Source organism: Pelophylax lessonae (genome assembly GCF_965119305.1).
Source record: "Pelophylax lessonae genome assembly, chromosome: 7".
NCBI lineage: Eukaryota > Metazoa > Chordata > Amphibia > Anura > Ranidae > Pelophylax > Pelophylax lessonae.
The window spans coordinates 254,108,861-254,131,346 of NC_138774.1; the positions used below are offsets into that span (position 1 = coordinate 254,108,861).

General features: G+C 46.3%; 1 protein-coding gene and 1 pseudogene across 4 annotated transcripts in view; both read right to left on the reverse strand.

The window, feature by feature from the left end:
* Positions 1-542: 542 nt before the first annotated feature.
* Positions 543-6,093, reverse strand: LOC309560610 (annotated as a pseudogene). The gene is made up of 3 exons: positions 5,455-6,093; positions 940-1,862; positions 543-599 (listed from the first exon to the last, which is right to left on the reverse strand). The product of its transcript is annotated as an uncharacterized misc_RNA (transcript).
* Positions 6,094-14,578: 8,485 nt separating this feature from the next.
* The window catches only part of WDR38 (WD repeat domain 38), a 1,427,946-nt gene continuing 1,420,038 nt past the window's right edge, over positions 14,579-22,486 (reverse strand). For 2 of the 3 annotated variants that reach the window (XM_082264625.1, XM_082264623.1), the window contains one exon: positions 14,579-14,780. In XM_082264625.1, the coding sequence (XP_082120751.1) occupies positions 14,691-14,780 (90 nt within the window). In that variant the 3' untranslated portion in view covers positions 14,579-14,690. The remainder of the gene's footprint in view (positions 14,781-22,486) is intronic. The other variant, XM_082264624.1, reaches the window with a different exon arrangement.

Below are 22,486 nucleotides of genomic sequence, written 5' to 3' on the forward strand. Positions count from 1 at the left end.
TAAATCTAGGGGGCCCCTCACTCTCCTTCCGAACAGAAGTTCGAAAGGGGAGAATCCGGTGGATTCTTAGGGTACCTCCCTATATGCAAACATTAAGTGGGGAAGGAACCTTTCCCAGTCTTTCTGGGTATCCATGAACATACGGATCATCTGTTTGAGGGTGCCGTTAAAACGTTCACAGAGCCCATTGGACTGGGGGTGATATGCGGAGTTCAAGATCTGTTGTACCCCACATATCTTCCAGAGCTGGTGCATTACTTCGGCGGTGAACTGAATGCCCCTATCCGAAATAATCTCCCGGGGAAATCCCACGCGGGAGAATATTCGCATCAGGGCATCTGCTACCGTTTCTAAGTGCACATTGGTCAAGGCCACTGCCTCTGGGTATCTGGTAGTGTAGTCTACTACGGTTAGGACATATTTCTTGCTGGATGGGCTAGGTTTAGTTAAGGGGCCTATTAGATCTACTGTGACCCAGCTAAAGGGTTCCTCAATTATGGGAAGAGATCATAGCCGGGCCTTGTATCGGTCACCCCTCTTCCCTACCCTTTGGCAGGTATCACAGGTCTGGCAATATCGCCGTACATCCTGTGAGATACCTGGCCAAAAGAAATTCTGGGTTAGCCTGTGTTTAGTACGACTGATCCCTAAGTGTCCGGAAAGGGGTATGTCGTGCGCTATGCGCAGCAGTTCCAATCTATATTTCCGGGGAACAATCAATTGCTTAATGGGTATGGGGATCGATCCGGCTATTACCTTCTCGGCTTGGCGGTATAGGAGTCCCTTTTCCCATGTGTATCTTTCCCCTTCTAACCCTGCCTGATTTTTATCTACACGGTCTTTATACAGCTGTAAGGAAGGGTCTAGGGCCACCACCGACCCAAATTCTAGGGGGGACGCCCAGGGAGTGACATTAGGCATGGGGGGCACATTGCTTACCTGAGCCTCAGAGTGGTTAGGTGGTGCTGTGGTGCGAGCCTGCTGCCGGGTCACAACCGGATAAGCTTAGTGGATGGTAGATTGGGGAACAAAAGCTGAAGTCAGCTCCCCCAGGTCGTTGCCCAAAATAACGTCTGCGGGTAAATCCTGCATCATGCCCACCTCCACATTCCCATTCCCCGCTCCCCAATTCAGGTGTATCTTGGCAGTGGGGATCTTGTAGATCGCTCCCCTGCTACACGTACTGCCACACACTCCCCTGTGAGGTTGCCCTTGGGTACTAGGTGGTTGCGGACCAGCGTTATAGTAGCTCCAGAGTCTCGCAACCCCTGTACCTTTCTCCCCTCCATCTGTACCTCTGGTCGGTGCCCTTGGCGGTTGTCAGAAGCTGCTTGGATAGGGTTGACTTCATGTAGCATACCCAGAGGTTCCTCAGTGGAAGCTGGGACCTCGGGTACTCTGTAGGGTTCCGCTTGGGCACAATGAACAGCTGCCCGGTTGTTGGGTGCCGGGGTATTCCAGCTGGGCCGTGGTCAGTTGCGGGGGCAGTCCCGCTGCATATGTCCCTGCTGGTTGCAGGTGTGGCATTGTATCGGGGGGCGAGCCTGATACCTGGGGGTGTAGGTGTTATTGCTTACCCCCGGGCGTGCTGGGATGGCTGCGGTTATGGCTGGTACTGGTGCTGTAGGTCCATAGGCTGCTCTTGGTTGAGTGCGCTGTTCCCTCCTGGTATCTTGGAACTCCTCCGCTAACTTGGCTGCATCTTGTAGAGTGTGTGGTTTCCGATCCTGCACCCAATTCTGCAGATGAGTGGGTATCCCGTTAAAGAACTGCTCCATTACAATTAGCTGGAACAGGTCTTCTAGGGTGTTGACTTGGGTGGCTTCCAACCATCCTTTTGCCGCTCGTTGTAGACGGTGCGCCTGTGACGGTACTAGCCGTCACTATGGGTGACGGATCACCCTGTCCCTGGATTGTAAACCCCTTTGTGTCATTTTCTTATGAGTTTGGGACATTGCATTTTATTTTCCCTTTATTCATCCTCTGAACAACTGACTCATGGCATTGAGTTAATGTAATGTAATGTTACAACCCATCCCCCCCCCCCTCCTGTTTCTGTGTCTAAGTGTGTGGATTCATGGCAGACAATGGTCTGAGTTGGAGACATCTCTCAGCAGGGGGTGTGTATTAAGACTGCATGTTTCAAATGTACAAATGTTCAGTTCTCATTGGTTGGTTCCCTTCCCCCCCTTCTGTGGAAAGGCTAAGGGGAGTTTCCCTAACTGTATGTAAAACTGTTGTCTTGGAATGTAATAAACAGTTTTAAGCTCTGCATGGCTAACCCTCAACACCTGTGTGGATTGTCTCGTGATTGAGGGGTTACGGGCTGGCTATGGCTTCTCCGCAGGCTGTGGGTGCGTTTGGAGGACAGGAGACACAGATCCGGCGGATGTGCCCACCTGGGGTACAAAGGTCCGTTACATTGGTTGGCAGCGGTGGGATGTCTCCTGCAGTCCAGAACATCCAAACCACCACCAGGATTCAAGATCTGGACAGCTGCCGAGGAGTGATACGGGGACCAGCCAGCATGAGAGCGGAGTTCGGGAGGAGGCTGCAAGGCATGCGGAAGCACCATCGGGGACCAGCGACAGAGCACACAAGGCTCGGCTGGGAGGATGTGATCCGCCGGCAACTCTGGCATGAGGCGCTAAGCCACGAGCGGCACCATCAGGGGAAGATCCTTCCCTCCTCCACAGAGATGTAACGGACGCAGTACTGTGCGCGAGAGGTGTTCCTGAGGGAACGACCGCGAGATGAAGGGAAGACGGAGCTCGGAAGATTGGTCCAGGAGGAAATGAGGCTGGACGCCAGCTACAGAGCCCTCCGGTGGTTCGCGGCTCAACTGTGGCCAGGTACAGCAGATGGCAGCCCAACAGAAGGCGTTGGCTATGGCGGCGTGGGGCTGCTCCATCAAAAAATGTACGGAGACCCAGACTTTGGGAGCGATGAGGAGTGGCGGCTGGAACACATTCTGGATTTCAGAGATGAGGTGCTGGACCTCCCCGACGAGGCGTGTGACCTGGAGGAATTGGAGTTCCTGGTTGAGCAGGAATGGGAGCTCGAGATTGCCTACAAGCGGCTGTTTGACGGTGATCAGCAGCCTGGCATGGCTCCCGTTGCCTGGGACTGTCCGAGAGAAATAGCAGACAGTCACGAAGATGAGAAGCAAATGGGGCCAGGGGTGACCCTGCGTTTTCCCGTACTTACTGCAATGGAAGAAGCAGCGATGATACAGAGGGCACTGCGAGCGCTAGAATGCCGGAACGCACCGGAGGTCCCCCAGGCAGCGGGACAAGCTAATAGCATGAAGGTCTCAGAAGGGGGAGTTGAGACAGGCGCTGGAAGGCTGGGAAATGGTGATCAGCAGCAAGTCCAGAGTATCTCATCTGGTGCCCCAGCAGCAGCATTGGCTACAGGGCAGAGTGCCCCTGGCATCTGCCCAGCATCAGAAAAAGAGTTGGATCTGGAGAGTCTGAGAGAGGATCTGCGTGAGCTGTTTTCCCAACAGCAGATACCCCCACCGGGAGTAGAGGAAGCAATTCTCCCTCCCCAACAATTGGACACTACCCCAGTGTTTATCCCCCCAGCAGAAGCGCTGGCTACGGGGCAGAGTGCCGCTGGCCTCTGCCCACCCTCAGAGGTAGATCCAGGGAGTCCGAGGGGTGACCTCAGTGAGCCGTTTCCCCAGCACTTGGACACTACCCCAGTGGTTATCCCCCCAGCAGAAGCGCTGGCTATGGGGCAAAGTGCCGCTGGCCTCTGCCCACCCTCAGAGGTAGATCCAGGGAGTCCGAGGGGTGACCTCAGTGAGCCGTTTCCCCAGCACTTGGACACTATCCCAGTGTTTATCCCCCCAGCAGAAGCGCTGGCTACTGGGCAGAGTGCCGCTGGCCTCTGCCCACCCTCAGAGGTAGATCCAGGGAGTCCGAGGGGTGACCTCAGTGAGCCGTTTCCCCAGCACTTGGACACTACCCCAGTGTTTATCGCCCCAGCAGAAGCGCTGGCTACAGGGCAGAGTGCCCCTGGCATCTGCCCAGCATCAGAAAAAGAGTTGGATCCGGAGAGTCTGAGAGAGGATCTGCGTGAGCTGTTTTCCCAACAGCAGATATCCCCACCGGGAGTAGAGGAAGCAGTTCTCCCTCCCCAACAATTGGACACTACCCCAGTGTTTATCCCTCCGGCAGAAGCGCTGGCTACAGGACAGAGTGCTGATGGTCTCTGCCCAGCATCAGAACCAGAGATGAAGAATCCGGGAGACAGTCCCTGCAAGATACCTTCTCAGCGGCTCGTAACTACACCAGGAGAAAAGCAAGTACCTTTTTCTCCCCAAATGCATAGCCCTACCAGCCTACATTCCCTACCAGCGGAAGCGCTGGCATCAGGGCAGAGAATTATTCAGCTCCCCCCAATATCTGCAACCCTGCCCTGGATCAGAGGAGTGCAGACAGCTGTTCCCACTCTGCAGCGGCTGTTTTTATTCATGGGAGACCCTAAGTGCGGTGTTGCTCCCCAGCGCCAGAGTCGTTCTTTTAGTTTTCCTGGTTGCCTGGGGTGGAAGTTTGTGACTAACACAGGTCCAGACCATTTGAGGGTCAGGAACCTCGTTAGTCTGTTTTTAAAAGGGGAGAAATGTGACAGAACCCACTGTCACTGTGTGTTTTGGAGGGGACTGTGCGCAAGCCTCCTACCGACAGACTATGGGCCAGAAGCTACTGGAGTTTGGCGCTGCAGCCTTTTGACTTTACCATCCACTACTGCCCTGGGAAGCAACGACGACGAATTATCCAGGCAAACAGACATTGACTCTTTGGAATTTGTTACCCGACTAATTCAGGCACACTCCAGTTGGAGGTCTAGTACCTGGATTAGTCTACCTTTGGGGGGAAGAGATGTGACGGTACTAGCCGTCACTATGGGTGACGGATCACCCTGTCCCTGGATTGTAAACCCCTTTGTGTCATTTTCTTATGAGTTTGGGACATTGCATTTTATTTTCCCTTTATTCATCCTCTGAACAACTGACTCATGGCATTGAGTTAATGTAATGTAATGTTACAACCCATCCCCCCCCCCCCTCCTGTTTCTGTGTCTAAGTGTGTGGATTCATGGCAGACAATGGTCTGAGTTGGAGACATCTCTCCGCAGGGGGTGTGTATTAAGACTGCATGTTTCAAATGTACAAATGTTCAGTTCTCATTGGTTGGTTCCCTTCCCCCCCGTCTGTGGAAAGGCTAAGGGGAGTTTCCCTAACTGTATGTAAAACTGTTGTCTTGGAATGTAATAAACAGTTTTAAGCTCTGCATGGCTAACCCTCAACACCTGTGTGGATTGTCTCGTGATTGAGGGGTTACGGGCTGGATATGGCTTCTCCGCAGGCTGTGGGTGCGTTTGGAGGACAGGAGACACAGATCCGGCGGATGTGCCCACCTGGGGTACAAAGATCCGTTACAGCGCCCATTCTGTGTGAGTGTCTCTGGTCAGCTTTTTAATATCTCGGAGCTTTAGGCGGTAGGCCTCTGAGGTAATCACATACCTAGCTAGAATGGCCTGCTTCACCTTGGCATAGTCTGTACTGTCCTCGTTGGGTACGGCACGGTAAGTCTCTACTGCTCGACCAGATAGTCTCCCTGCCAGTAGGGGTACTCGATCCTCCGCACTGATATTGTGCAGGTGGCATAACCTTTCGAAATCCTGTAGGTAATCATGTACCTCGCCGTCGGTTTCGGTATAGCTTTTAAATGCCTGGTACGGAATCTTGGGCTTCCCCTGGGTAATGTGGACAGGCGTTGTAGCTCTCTCCCCGGCTCGCTGACTTGCTTGGTGTTTGACCACCAGGTATTCGTGTACGTCCGCCATCAGCCGGTCCAGTATTTCTCTTGAGTGGGGCTCTGGGTAGTAGGCCAGTCTGCTCTGTAGCTCCTTGTCAAATTCGCTGCGTACTGCCTCCTGTGGGCCCGCTGCAGGGGTTGCTCTGTCTCCCTCCATGAGCTCTGCTACCAGGGTCGCTTTTGTTTTGTGGCTGGCGTTTCCCCCTCTAGCTTGCAATAATTCCTTCAATGTAGTTATTTTCAATGCTGCATAGTTCACCTCCATTCACCAAGCGTTCGTATACTTTGACATATTTCCAGAATGCTGGTTTTATCCAAATGGCTCGTTCTGTTGTGCTGCTGCCTCTCCTCTTTGTTCGGTAGTTACTGCCGATCATGGATCTGCTGTGCGGTTTGAAATCCCATCGCTTGCCACCAGTTGTAGCGGAGAAGTAGTTTAATCCACAGGGTCTCCGCTGATAGACAGGAAAACAGGTAATAATCCAAATAGGCAGGTACAGCATGCAACAATCCAGGTAGCGTTATACCATCCTTCCCTCCCAAGAACTAGATGACACGTAGGCTGGGATTCAACCAGAACTGATTGTTTATCGAACAACACCAGTGTCCATTCCGCTACACTAGTCACCACAATCTGTCTGGCTATATTCTTCTCTGTCGTCTTTTAGGCAATCCCTGAAAAGTTGTCTCTTCCAGCAGGCCTATTCAGTCTCCATTTTATAATTTGTACTTTTACTTTCTCCTTCAACTAATCCCACACAATGATTACATTTTGTATCACTTGACCTTCTCTTTTAGATTGTGAGGTCTTACGAACAGGGCCCTCTGCTCCCTCTTGTACTGAATTGTCTTATAATTGTACTCTTTCCTTATATCTTGAAAGTGCTGTGCAAACTGCTGGGACTTTATAAATCCTGTATAATAATAACAGCTACATTGTAGTAATTAGGGGTGCTTACAATGATCAACTTTTATTTGAAACCTTTTTCCTAAAAGGAACAGAAATGTTGATGTACACTCAGGTCCATAAATATTGGGACATCGACACAATTCTAATCTTTTTGGCTCTATACACCACCACAATGGGTTTGAAATAAAACAAACAAGATGTGCTTTAACTGCAGACTTTGAGCTTTAATGTGAGGGTATTTACATCCAAATCAGGTGAAAGGTGTAGGAATTAAAACAGTTTGTACATATGCCTTCCACTTTTTAACCACTTTACCTCCGCTCACATGGAGGCTACTGCGGCACTTTGCCACGATAACGTCCAGCGACGTAGACCTACGTCGCTGGACTCCTCCCCCTGTAGGCGGCGCTCGCGCGCCGCCGGAGGCGCGCTCCCGCTGTTTTCATTCACAGCGGGAGTCGGGCCAGGGGAGGAGCAGCGGCGATCGCCGCTGCTCTTACCCGATCGTCGGGGATCGAGTCTGGAGATCCGCCCGCTGTGTGTAAACACAGCGGGCGGATCTCCATAGTGACAGGGAGTGACAGATCGGAGTGGTCAGCATAGCTGGACATCCGATCTGTCCCTGTCTCACAAAGTCACCTCCCCCCCACACGTCAGTAAGCACCAGGCATACATTAACCCCTCCCTCTCCAATAAAATTAACCCCTTCACTGCCAGTGTCATTTTTACAGTAACAGTGCATATATATAGCACTGATTACTGCAGTAATGTCACTGGTACCCCCAAAAGTGTCAAAAATGTCAGTCAAGGGTCCGATCTGTCCGCCGCAATGTCGCAGTCCCGCAAAAAAAAATCGCAGATCGCCGCCATTACGCGTTAAAAAAAAAAACACCAAAAATGACAGAAATCTTTCCCGTAGTTAGTAAACGCAATAACTTTTGCGCAAACTAATCAAAATACGCTTATCGTGATTTTTTTTACCAAACATAGGTAGCAGAAAACAAATTGGCCAAAAATTTTAAAAAAATTTGATTTTTACATTTTTTTTGGGGGGAATTTCATATAAAAAAATGTGAAAAATATTGTTATTTTTTCAAAATAAACGCTCTTTTTTTGTTTATAGCGCAAAAAGTAAAAATCGCACAGGTGATCAAATACCACCAAAAGAAAGCTCTGTTTGTGGGAAAAAAGGACGTAAATTTCGTTTGGGTACGGCGTTGCACGACCGCGCAATTGTCAGTTAAAGTCGCACAGCGCCGAATCGCAAAAAGTGGCCTGGACGGAAGACAGCAAAATCCTCCGGTGGTAAAGTGGTTAAGGGATCAAAAGTAATGGGACAATTGGCTGCTCAGCTGTTCCATGGCCAGGTGTGTGTTATTTCCTCATTATGCCATTTACAAGGAGCAGATAAAAGGTCCAGAGTTCATTTCAAGTGTGCTATTTGCATTTGGAATTTGTTGCTGTCAACTCTCAATATGAGATCCAAAGAGCTGTCACTATCAGTGAAGCAAGCCATCGTTAGGCTGAAAAAACAAAACAAACCCACCAGAGAGATAGCAAAAACATTAGGTGTGGCCAAATCAACTGTTTGGAACATCCTTAAAAAGAAAGAACGCACGGGTGAGCTCAGCAACACCAAAAGACCCGAAAGATGGAAAACAACTGTGGTGGATGACTGAAGAATTCTTTCCCTGGTGAAGAAAACACCCTTCACAACAGTTGGCCAGATCAAGAACGCTCTCCAGGAGGTAGCTGTATGTGTGTCAACAATCAAGAGAGGACTTCACCAGAGTGAATACAGAGGGTTTACCACAAGATGTAAGCCATTGGTGAGCCTCAAAAACAGGAAGGCCAGATTAGAGTTTGCCAAACAACATCTAAAAAAGCCTTCACAGTTCTGGAACAACATCCTATGGACAGATAAGACCAAGCTCAACTTGTACCAGAGTGATGGGAAGAGAAGAGTATGGAGAAGGAAAGGAACTGCTCATGATTCAAAGTATACCACCTCATCAGTGAAGCATGGTGGTGGTAGTGTCATGGCGTGGGCATGTATGGCTGCCAATGGAACTGGTTCTCTTGTATTTATTGATGATGTGACTGCTGACAAAAGCAGCAGGATGAATTCTGAAGTGTTTCGGGCAATATTATCTGCTCATATTCAGCCAAATGCTTCAGAACTCATTGGACGGCGCTTCACAGTGCAGATGGACAATGACCCGAAGCATACTGCGAAAGCAACTAAAGAGTTTTTTAAAGGAAAGAAGTAGAATGTTATGCAATGGCCAGGTCAATCACCTGACCTGAATCCGATTGAGCATGCATTTCACTTGCTGAAGACAAAACTGAAGGGAAAATGCCCATAGAACAAGCAGGAACTGAAGACAGTTGCAGTAGAGGCCTGGCAGAGCATCACAAGGGATGAAACCCAGCATCTGGTAATGTCTATGCGTTCCAGACTTCAGGCTGTAATTGACTGCAAAGGATTTGCAACCAAGTATTAAAAAGTGAAAGTTTGATTTATGATTGTTAATCTGTCCCATTATTTTGGTCCCTTAAAAAGTGGGAGGCATATATACAAACTGTTTTAATTCCTACACCATTCACCTGATTTGGATGTAAATACCCTCAAATTTAAGCTGAGTTAAAGCACATCTTGTGTGTTTCATTTCAAATCCATTGTGGTGGTGTATAGAGCCAAAACAATTAGAATTGTGTCGATGTCCCAATATTTATGGACCTGACTAACTACTTAAAAAGTGTTAGCTGGAGTTTGGCTTCAATTTATTTAGCAAATCTAAATCTTAATCTTATAGTCCTTCTAACACTACTCCTCCCTTCCCCCTAAGCGGACAATGCTGTCATCCAGTGATGTCTCCATCTGTTGCTCCTCAATCCAGAGCATAGGCACTCCAATACAGAAAGCATGTTATGGCCAGATGAGGTGCAAACAGAAGGGAAAAAGCCTAAAAAAATAAAATAATGCAGCCACCATGTCACGAACCGGCAGGACTGGTAGTGGATCCTCTGGACCAGAGAGACGATGGCGCGGGTTGTACTAGAGGACCGGTTCTAAGCAGTTACTGGTCTTCACCAGAGCCCGCCGCAAGGCGGGATGGATTTGCTGCGGTGGTAACTACCAGGTCGTGTCCCCTAGTAACAACTCGATCTCTCTGGCAGCTGATATGGCGTGGTACACAGGGAGTAGGCAAGAGCGTAGTCGGACGTAGCAGAGGTCAGGGCAGGCGGCAGAGGTTCAAAGGCGAGATGTCGGTAGCAAGGATTCGGCAACAGGCAAAGCAAACAAACACAGAAGGGAACGCTTTCACAGAGGCACAAGGCACAAAGATCCGGCAGGAAGCTGTGTGAGGAGAAGGTATTAATGAGCAGTGCACAGGTGAAGCCTAATTAAGTCAGCACTGCCTTACACAAACCTTAACCCTTAATAACCAGTCTGGGCCAGGTACCAATCACCTGTGCACTGGTCCTTTAGATCTAAGAGTCCCGGTGCGCTGTGAGCGCTTCGAGGCCAGCAGGGGGCCCGGAGCGCTGAGCGTAACACACCACATCTAATGATTGGTAAGCTGCAATATACCCAGCCACTTCCTGCCTGGCCTATTGTAATATTATGGCCAGGAGAGTGTTCTGTTATTCTGGGTGTATGTCATATAACGTTCTCCTGCTCATGTGTTCGCGTGCGCACCCTGATGATCCACCACTGCTGTATCCACCAGACACAGTAGGTTACAGTGATCAGTATTGGGCTGCTGTAATTGGCCCAGATACCATGTTATCACTGTGACCAATCACAGCAATCACATGATCACATTGTTGTATGCATTAAATTAAGCAACAGCTCTTCTGGATAGCCCTTTTCTTTAAATTTGTTGACCAAGACCTTACTTTGTTCGATAAAATCTTGGGTTCTGGTACAATTCCTTCCGAGTCTCTGGAGTTGTACCTTCAGTATATTGTTTTTCCAGGTAGGATGGTGACAGCTTATGTAATGTAAATATGAGTTGCCACTCGTCGGATTTAAACGTTTTTGGTGATGATTACACCCTCCTCATGGGCTAATTCTTGGTCCAGGAGTATTCTACTGTTGGGGTCAATAACATGTAACCAAGATGCATATCAAATGAACACAGTCAAATTAATATACACAAGCAGCGCTACAAACAATGATCTTAGTAAACATGATCTTAATAAAATTCTATAAAAGTTCATGCAGAAAATAAACCAAAATAGAATAAAACAGTCCAATAAATGAATAGTCCATAGGATATGAATCCAATAGAGCTCTTATGGGATCCAAGTGAGGAGTGTATCACTGGTGTTAAAACAAGAGCTGACACTTTATCCCTTCACCTCACCACATGCGCTTCTCCCAAAGGAAACACACTTACCAGTATGGGGGCGGAATATTAATAAAGTGTGCATTGTTTTGGCAATACTGCTATATGTGCCCTTCTTTCATTCCCTCCCATGCACTTCCTGTGAGAGATCGTTACAGCGGTGAACAGGGCTGCAAAGACTCTGTCTGTACGGATGATTCTATGGTCCGGATGAGTTAGGAAACTATTTTACAGGCTGGATTTACAGTGGGATCTGGTAAGTGTGTTTCCTCTGGGAGAAGCGCACGTGGTGAGGTGAAGGGATAAAGTGTCAGCTCTTGTTTTAACACCGATGATACACTCCTCACTTGGATCCCATAAGAGCTCTATTGGATTCATATCCTATGGGCTATTCATTTATTGGACTGTTTTATTCTATTTTGGTTTATTTTCTGCATGAACTCTTATAGAATTTTATTAAGATCATGTTTACTAAGTTCATGGTTTGTAGTGCTGCTTATGTATATTAATTTGACTGTGTTCATTTGATATGCATCTTGGTTACACTTTTCACATTTAGGCGGCAGCTTTTAATTTTTATTCTTTGATATTGTGCACACAGTCTACCTGTAGTGCAGAGCGCTGGGTGATTGAGATTCTGGTTTTAGCCGTCATTTCTCAGTCCTTTCTTTGGGGTCAATAACATGCCTCTAGTTTAAACCCTGACTGTTGATATTACAATGTGTGACAAATGCTATCAATACTTCCTCACTGTCTTCCCAGATTAACAGCACATCACCAATTAATCTTCCATAGAAGATGATGTGCTTGGCATAGGGATTTTTGTGCCAGATACATTTTCCCTCCCAAAAACCCATAGTAATATTTACGTAACATGGTGCAAAATTTGCACCCAGGACGGTCCCTTTGATTTGCAGATACAACTTATTCATAAAGGAAAAATAGTTATGTTGTGTTAATGAATTGCAACCCATTTAGCCATACCGTTTTACTTCTCGTTACTTTTATTATTGTTTTGCTTTAGTTGGCACTATGCTTCATAAATGTATGATATTTAATTATTTTATCCTGCCTATCTTGTGGTTTATGGATTTATCCCAAAGGTTTAATGGAACTTTGTACTTTATTGTTGCTCCTGTATGGTTTTTACTTGGTGCTTAACTCATGTTGTTCCACTGAGAGGTGAGCAGCCTTTATATAGTCATTGTTCCATTTGGCATGGCAGTAAGATTGGTCACATAAACTACTTCTTACTTAGTAGCCCTGCAGCTATACATCACTTACTCCAAAAGGGACAGTCTATTGCGTGCCACCAACACTAATCTTAAGGTGCCAGGTGCTTGCTTTCACTTCATAGGGGTACCCTCTCAGGAACACGTATGAATACATTGTGTTATTATGTCATTGAGTTATTTGGGTCTGGTTTTGCTCATTAATGGTTATCTCATTTCAAGTTTGAACTAACATTGATGCAGGTTAGGTATTTCCTCCTGTGGTAGGCCAGCTCTGCAACTTTAAATTGTTTGTTGTTTGATGCCAAGTTTTGCAGTATTTACCTGCTTTGATATAATACACTTTCTTACCTTATCATCTGGTAGTCCTTGGCCTAAGTTTGCCTTAGTTATTCAGGTGTGTGTGGATGATTTAAAGGTCTGCCCCCTCTATTCACAGATCGGGTTTAGTAGTAAAACTTCCATGAATAGAGTAGCTGGGCGGAAAAGGGGCAGGTGACAGCTCCCTTGGTTCTATTAATACAGAATGGAGGCTAAAAAGGAGGGTTATTAACAAAAGAACTTTATTACACACTTAGAAAACAAAGAGAAAGACAGTACACTATTTATAGCATTTTTTGTTAGTTGGAAATATATAGTACATTTCAAAAATACCCTAATTGTTACTCTTTTAGGTTCACTTTAGCATTCAAAGGAGAAGAATTTTAGGTGCACTATAAGATTCTACCATAATTTCTCCTTCTACAGCAACTTTATCATTATTATTGTGTACTGTAAATGAAGGTGTCCAGCACTTTAACAAAAGCTGCTGAAATGTGTAAAGTGACAACTGATTTTTTTCATAGTTTGAACTTCTTGATTCTCAGGACCGTAACAGCTATTTAGGCTCTGATTGTAATTCAACAGATGCAAAAGGAAACACCACTATATATAATCATCATGATCTTTAGCCCAGTGCATACATTAAAAGCTACATTCACCTTTTCAAAAATAAAAATAAATCCACATCTTTGTGCAGGTAGAAAAAATGTGCATTTATATTTTTATTGGGAGTCTAGAAGCATTGCACCTGTGATCAGCAGATCATGGGTGCTATGCAGGGCTCTTTCAGACTTTTCTTGTCTGTATAAGCTGTCTGCTTGTATAAGCAGGCAGTTACACACTGACAGGATGCATCAGTGAACTACCTAAAGCATTCAGTGCCCTAGTAGTTCATTGAGAACTACAAGCCAACAGTCGCAAAGGCTGTCGGCACTTGTAGTTTACCATTCACAGAATGCTGCGAATGAATGGCCGGGTGGGCAGAGCCCAGGACGGGTGTGTCTTTTTAAAATTGTGACAGCAAGCTTGTGGAGAAGATCCCCGGCCTGCTGTCACAGCGAGGACTCTACGGGATGCCAGAGAAAATGCAGCAGTAACATGTTACACCATGAAAACAGGTGTAACATGTTATAAAAGGTTAACTTATTCTTTAAGGGTGTCCATTTTAAATCATGGTGTGTTCCTGTGCATGGGCTGCATTGCAAAGCACCACTGGCAACATTTGACAATTGATCACTGCCCCAGCCCTGTGCAGCTCAAACAATGTGAACTACAAATTAAATTTATTTATAGGAAACAATCATTATAATGCTGGGAAAGAGGGTTGGAGATGAATCAGGAAAGCTCACTTATTTAAATCACTTTTTTTCCTTCTGGGAAATGTTCCTCTCTTTTGCTATGTCTCACTGGTGAGATATCACTTTACTTCTCTTGGACACAACAGGTAGGAGGGAGAGGATATATTTCCACAATGAGGGAACTTTCCTGTTATTTGTCACTGAAACAAGTGACAATAAAGGAAGATTTCCCCAAAATCCAAAATTTTGGATTACTCCCCAGCCTCAATCTTGGTGAAAAAAGTGGGGCAAAAGACTGCTATAAAAACCTGACAGGGGGTTCTAAGCCCTCACAACTTTATCCATTATTAGAAAAGAAAAACAAACTTTAAAGGAAACCTGTGATTTGTCTATGCAGGACACCTGAATGCAGTTGGCAGGGAGGCCAAGAGAGGGAAGGCCTAACTTGCTGTGGACATTGACTTCAAAGTGAGCGTGTTGCTTTTCCCTGCATAGCCAAAGCACTGGATCCCTTTACAGGTCATCTTTAGTCATTACAGAAGTACCTATCCACATGTAATGTTCCATTATTTTAGAAAACAAGGTCATCCTATTTCAGTAATGCTGCTACATTCCATTTTTTGTAAAGTTTTTGTAAAGTTAAGACTTCTGCCTGGGTCTAAAGTCTATGTTCTCCAAAACAGAAACCCAGCTATGGTATGCAGGGTAGCTAAAAGGCTGGGTTTTATATTTCTTCATAATGTGCTTCAATCCAATTCGTAAAACCCCATGGCTCCGATTAGCAGCAGTGTGCCCTTAGGGGAAAACATACAACTATGGACCGTGTCTAGCATTCCCTGTAATAAAAAAAAAAGAAAATGTTAATGCAGAGTCATTACCAATCAGCCAGCTTCATGGACAGTAGAAACAGCCTATCAGGTTTATTTAAAATTCTCCCTAACTTTTTTTAAAAACTTAAACTGAAAATGAAAGCAAACCCTTCAGTAGCATTCAGTAGGTGTTGAAAGACCACTTTGGTGCTTGGGTATACTTTTAGATGCATTCTAGAGCAGTGGTTATCAACATTTCGGACCTCATGGACCACTAAACTCACAATTTTAAATTCCACAAACCACTAACATGAATTTTACATGTCTTATACACACAATGTTGTGGCTCTCTGCTCCCCCTGGATCACACTCAGTGGTGTAACTAGAACCTTCAGGGCCCTGATGCAAGAAATCATAAAGGGCCCCCCGGACGGGGCCCATCCCTCCCAGCCTGGTGACGGAACGCCAGGGCCAGTCGCAAGTGCGATATTTGTGTGGTAGTTCTGCCACTGGTGTCAGTAGTTTTTTATTTTAATTTTTCTACCACTTGCTTTATTCATTTTTTTTTTTTTTACAATATTATTTTTTAAAATATTTTTTACTATTTTTTAGGAGCCCCGTTGGGGGGCTTTGGTGAAATATCAGTCTAAACAGACCTTTGATGCTCCACCTTTGAGACACAGCTTTCCATCTCCTTCTCTGAAGCCTCAGTTGCACGGAATAAATGAATAGGAATAGCTCTTTACAGAGCTTCCCCATTCATTCTCATATTAAAGCATTGTAAACACAGTTTACTATGTTTCATTTATGAATAGACAGAGTCAGTGATCAATATGGATCACTGACTCTCCATTCAGAGGCTTCATCCTGACAGATCCCCCACAGCAGCCAGTGGGAGAGGGGATGGGGGAACCTTGCAGAGCTGTAGGGATGGGGACGGGGGACAGGGGGGGGCAGCAGAAAGAAGCGGCATAGGAGGAGCTGTGGGGGCAGCTGTATATAAAGGAACCAATCTCTTATTCCCCCAACCCCGCTTCTCCTCTTCTCCCTCCCACAGGCATTCAGCGGCTGCAGGAGGAAAATGGAGAGATGGGTTCCTGTATGCCGGTGTTTCTCCAGTCAGGGCATCTTGAAAGTATTGTTAGTCTGGAGGCCCCCCAGTCTAAGGCTTGGTTCACATTACTCAGTGTCACAGAATACGCACAAAATTGCATGTATTCCTGACACGCAGACAAACATTCAGGGGTTTCATTCATTCCTAATGGTACCCCTACACATTGGCAAACATGGTGCATTTTGGTGCAGCAGAATTAAAGAAAAGAAATTAATTCCCTATGTTTCTGTGGGGCAGCCCACTGGAATTAATTTGCTGCCCTATACGCAGCACACAGCTGCACAGATGTGAACCAAGGGTCTGTTCACATGTGGGGTTGAGGGGTGGTAAAACCACATGCTTTAACTGTGTTTTCACCACCCCCAACTGTTCACCCTGTAGCTGCAGAAGCAGCAGCTGGGAGTGGACACATGCTGTGGCTGGTAAACCCCAGGTGAATGGGGCTGCACTACAACCACCTCCCAATTGTGTGCAATGCACGCAGTTACAGCATAGTGATGATGCATTTAGGTGGTTTAAACAGACGGGGAGGAGGCAACATTTTGCCTTTTCACCACCTGTCAAATGCCTTTGTAAAGCGATATGAGCATGGATCGCCTTTCAGAGGAACGGCATTTTCTTGCTGGCACTATGAACAATCCGTAAAAAAAATTACTTCTGATTGTACACATATATGGAGTCAGGATTAAAAGTAATGTGCACACACACGTAAACGCACATACACACACATACACACATATAAATACATATATATATACATATATATATAAGCATACACATATGCACAGGGACACACATATATATTAGTGATCGATTTTTCGTTGCCGATACCGATATTTTGGCAATCACATATTGGTATCGCCCGATATTGGCCGATATTTTGTGCATTTAAAGTTTTGCAAAATAAACACATTTCAATACAAACCTGTTACTGAACATGTTAATCTTTATTTATTAACATTTTTAACATTAAGGGCTCGTTCTTCACACCTTTACTGCATCAAAACTGATAGGAAAACTGTACTTGCAGGGACATCATTTTCACATCATTTGATTGTGAATGATGCATAAACTGCTGCAGTAGTGCACTCACTCGCTGCAATAATTTTAAATCACTACTGTAGTGCAGTCAGTGCAAAACTACTAGAAAAAAAGCTAGACAAACAGCTAGACAGTGGACTGGATTTAGTGGACTACCGCTGCAGTAGTGCACTCACTTTAACTACTGCAATCAGTGCAAAACTGCTAGAAAAAAAGCTAGACAACAGCTAGACAGTGGATTGGACTGGAGTCAGTGGACTACTGCTGCAGTAGTGCACTCACTTTAACTACTGCAATCAGTGCAAAACTGCTAGAAAAAAATCTAGACAACAGCTAGACAGAGGATTGGACTGGAGTCAGTGGCCTACTGCTGCAGTAGTGCACTCACTGTAACTTCTGCAGTCAGTGCAAAACTGCTAGAAAAAAAAGCGAGACAGTGGATTGAACTGAAGTCAGTGGACTGCTGCTGCAGTAGTGCACTCACTGCAACTACTGCAGTCAGTGCAAAACTGCTAGAAAAAAAGCTAGTCAGTGCAAAACTGCTAGAAAAAAAGCTAGAAAGCTTGGAGTGGACACTAGTACTACTACACTTTTCAATACTCCCAGTTAAGTAGAACAATATTATACTGCAGAAAGCAGAACATCTCAGCATGTTCATGGTCACCTGTTCAACGGCTTCTGTTTTGTTCATATAATGCTGTCACTTCATTAACATGTTCACTTGGTACAGGAGGAAAGGAGGACAGAGGAGCACAGAGAGGTATCTTCTAGCATGGGAAGCAAGTCTTTTGTAGCGTGCCTCATTTTCTTTCCACCACTGAAGAGGATCACCACTTCTTCTGTCAATTACTAGTTCCTTCAAATAGAGATGAAGTTCATCATCCAGGCTCATTATTGCAGATTCAGAAGAAATTGAATCCCCCCCATGAGGCCCCAATAAAACACTGAAAATGTCATAAATAATTCGACCACGATGAAGAAGATTCTCTTCTGTTCGTTGTCGTATTTTTGGACATTTTTCTGTTTTTGCAGCATGCTGCTCTTTCAGATTATAAAAATGCTGTTCTGGACTTGTCTTTTTGGCAGGAACCTCCTGCACCTCCTGTTGAATATCTTCTGTCAGCCATTGTTTTGCCTTGGCCAATACATCATCAGAAGAGAAAGCATGGTTCTTGTATCGAGGATTCAAAAGACTTGCCGGCACAACATTTTTAAACTCTTCATGCATCTCAAAACATATATCAATCAAAGTTCTTTGGCTTAACAGACCATCTTTTAAAAGTTGAAGGGTGTTGTGTGCCATGACACTGAGCTCTGACATATCAGAAAGCCTCATTCCTTTTCGCATGTTTGCTCCGCTGTCTCGAAGTAGCACAAGCATCACTTGGTCTTTTTTGATTGTTGACATTTCTCTACTGTACTCAGTGTGGGATCCTTGCATCACTTTTGTATTCAACACCAATTGCCTTTTTGTCCATCCGCTGTCAATGAAGTGGTATGTAAGACTCCTTAGTGACTCTGACTCTGTTTGTCCTGACCAGCAGTCAGTCGTGAATGAGATGAGTTGCCAGCATTCGTCTTTACTTTGTCAATGACCTTTTGGTGAATCTTTCCCAGCATTTCGGTTCAATAATGTCACATCTTCCTCTTTATGATGCGCCAAATGTTTTATATGGGTGAAAGATCGGGACTGCAGGCTGGCCATTTCAGTACCCGGATCCTTCTTCTACGCAGCCAAGATGTTGTAATTGATGCAGTATGTGGTCTGGCATTGTCATGTTGGAAAATGCAAGGTCTTCCCTTAAAAAGACGACGTCTGTATGGGAGCACATGTTGTTCTAGAACTTGGATATACAGTACCTTTCAGCATTGATGGTGCCTTTCCAGATGTGTAAGCTGCCCATGCCACATGCACTCATGCAACCCCATACCATCAGAGATGGAGGCTTCTGAACTGAGTGCTGATAACAACTTGGGTTGTCCTTGTCCTCTTTAGTCCGGATGACATGGCATTCCAGTTTTCCAAAAAGAACTTAAAATTTTGATTTGTCTGACCACAGAACAGTTTTCCACTTTGCCACAGTCCATTTTAAATGAGCCTTGGCCCAGAGAAAACGCCTGCGCTTCTGAATCATATTTAGATATGGCTTCTTTTTTGGCCTATAGAGTTTTAGCCAGCAACGGCGAATGGCACGGTGGATTGTGTTCACCGACAATGTTTTCTGGAACTATTCCTGAGCCCATGTTGTGATTTCCATCTAAGGGCCCAAAGATCACGGGCATCCAGTATGGTTTTCCGGCCTTGACCCTTACGCACAGAGATTGTTCCAGGTTCTCTGAATCTGGCACTGTAGAGGATGATAACGTCAAACTCTTTGCAATTTTTCTCTGAGAAACTTCTTTCTGATATTGCTGCACTATTTTTCGCCGCAGCATTGGGGGCATTGGTGATCCTCTGCCCATCTTGACTTCTGAGAGACACTGCCACTCTGAGAGGCTCTTTTTATATCCAATCATGTTGGCAATTGACCTAATATGTTGCAAATTGATCCTCCAGCTGTTCCTTATATGTACATTTACCTTTTCCGGCCTCTTATTGCTACCTGTCCAAACGTTTTTGGAATGTGTAGTTCTCATGAAATCCATAATAAGCCAATATTTGGCATGACATTTCAAAATGTATCACTTTCAACATTTGATATATTATCTATATTATATTGTGAGTAAAATATAAGTTTATGAGTGTGACGGAACAGGACACCCCGACTGGGTATCTCCGCCAAGAAGATTGCTTCCTTAGAAATCTGGAACACGGGATCCGTGAATCTGGCTATAGTTACCCCAAGAACTAGACAGTACAAGTTTTGGGGTCAAACCAGAATGAACTGTTTATTAAAACCAACTCACAGACTTTTATACATTGGAGAAGTATGTCATTGGCCAGTCAAATATTTACACAAAATATCACACAATAGCTACGATAACGAGGTAGGGCTGACCATGATATCATTAACATACCAATTAACTGAGCACTTAAATCAGCCTAGGCAGAATGCACAGAATGCTAGCAGGCAAACAATAGATGACACAAACACCTGAACATTCAGGAATCTCATTCAAGGCCAGACACACCGGCATCGAGATCCCAAAGAACAATAGACAGCATTAAAGTGTAACACATCCCCCCAGCAGACGATGGGCTGCTGTGTGAAAGACAGATGGCTTGAGTTGATGAGTCTACCAAAAAGAATTGCTCCACACAGACAGTGGCCAGGAGTCTAGCCTCCTAATTCTGTGACAATACTTCCCCCCTGTTCCCTAGTTTTTTCAGGGCCCACACCAGCGCTAAACATTCTTTTTCCACGGCTGCATACCCCACCTCCCGGGGTAGTAACTTGCGACTGATGTAGGCAACAGGGTGCTCACTGCCGTCGGCGCCCACTTGGCTTAGAACTGCTCCCAACCCAAAGGTAGAGGCATCTGTATGGACACAAAAACGTTTGGTTGGGTCAGGAGCAGCTAAAACTGGGGCAGAAATCAAAGCATTTTTCAGGCACTGGAAAGCATTTTCACACTCTGGGGACCACAGGACCTGGCGAGGAAGATTTTTTCTTGTCAAGTCAGTCAGGGGTTTAGCTATTGTGCTATAGTCGGGTACAAACCTCCTATAGTACCCTGCAGTGCCTAGGAATGCTAGGACCTGGGTTTTTGTCTGGGGGGTGGGCCAGTTTGCAATGGCCTCTACTTTTGCTGGTTCGGGTCGCTGTTGCCCACGGCCTACCCGATGCCCAAGGTACTGAACCTCAGATGTCCCTATGTTGCATTTCTCCGGTTTTAATGTTAGTCCAGCACCCCTGATGCGATCTAACACAGTACCCAAGTGGAGAAGATGTTCCTCCCAGGTATCGCTGTAGATCGCAATGTCATCCAGGTATGCACAGGCATAATCCTGGAGGCCATCGAGCAGTTGATCTACCATCCTCTGAAACGTTGCCGGAGCATTCTTCATCCCAAACGGCATGACCTTAGACTGGTACAAGCCAAAAGGGGTGATGAATGCTGACTTTGGAACAGATTCCGGATCCAGAGGAATCTGCCAGTACCCTTTGCATAGGTCAAGGGTAGTTAGGAAACTACCTCGGGAAATGCGGTCTAACAGTTCATCGACCCGGGGCATGGGGTATGCGTCAGTCGTTGTGCAGTCGTTTAGTCGACGGTAATCTACGCAGAAGCGGGTAGTACCATCCCGTTTTGGTACTAACACTACTGGGGATGCCCAGGGGCTATTGGAGGGTTCGATGACTCCTAAATCGAGCATGTCCCTTATCTCCTTCCGCATACCTTCTCTCACTGACTCGGGTACCCGGTAAGCCGCTTGCCGGATAGGTGGCTGTCCTGGGGTCTCCACCCGGTGCACTGTCATTGTAGTGTACCCAGGCTTGGTGGAAAACATGTCCTGACGCTGCCTAAGGACCTGCCTGGCCTGGTCCTGTTGCTCTGGCCCCAGCTGCCCATCTAACCTCACTGTCTCTACACCTGCTCTGTCACTATCTCCCACCGGCAGCTCTGGTAGGGGAAGGTTCTCGGAATCTTCCACGGCGGGAGCACATATGGCGGCTATCTCCTCGGGCCTCTCTTGGTACGCCTTGAGCATGTTTACATGGAAGGTCCGCTGGACTCTTTCATCCGAGCACTTAGCTACCAAATAGGTAGTGTCACATATTTGCTGTACTACCTTGTAGGGTCCCTGCCAGGAGGCCTGTAATTTGTCCGTCTTGGTAGGCTTGAGGGCAAGAACTTTCTGCCCTACAGCCAAGGTGCGGTCCCGGGCAGTACGATCATACCACCGCTTCTGCCGCCCCTGCGCGGTCTGAAGGTTCTCCCGCACGGTGTCCGTGAGTTCCTTCAGCCGATCCCTGAGCGCTAGTACGTATCCTACAACAGAGGTCTCCTCAGCCCCTACACCTCCTTCCCAATGGGCTCTAAGTAGATCTAGTGGCCCCCTCACCCGTCTTCCATACAATAGCTCAAATGGGGAGAACCCCGTAGATTCCTGCGGCACTTCCCTGTAAGCGAACAGGAGGTGCGGCAGAAATTTCTCCCAGTCCCGGTGAGTAGTTGCGAACGTCCGCAGTAGTTGCTTCAGCGTTCCATTGAACCGCTCACATAATCCATTAGTCTGGGGGTGGTAGGGAGAGCTCTGTAGAGGCTTTATTCCACAGAGCTTCCACAACTGCCGGGTCAGGTCCGCAGTAAACTGGGTCCCTTGGTCCGAGATAATCTCCTGAGGGAAACCCACCCTGGCAAAGATCCGAAGCAGTGCCTCCACCACTGTCTCTGCATGGATGTTTGTCAGGGGAATTGCCTCCGGGTAACGAGTAGCATAATCTACCACCGTCAAGATATATCTCTTCCCAGAGGGACTGGGTCGGGGGAATGGTCCTACCAGGTCTACGGCTATCCGGCTAAAGGGCTCAGCTATGATTGGTAGGGGGTACAAAGAAGCTTTTGATCGGTCACCCTTCTTTCCCACCCGCTGACAAGTGTCACAGGTACGACAATACTGTTTGATGTCCCT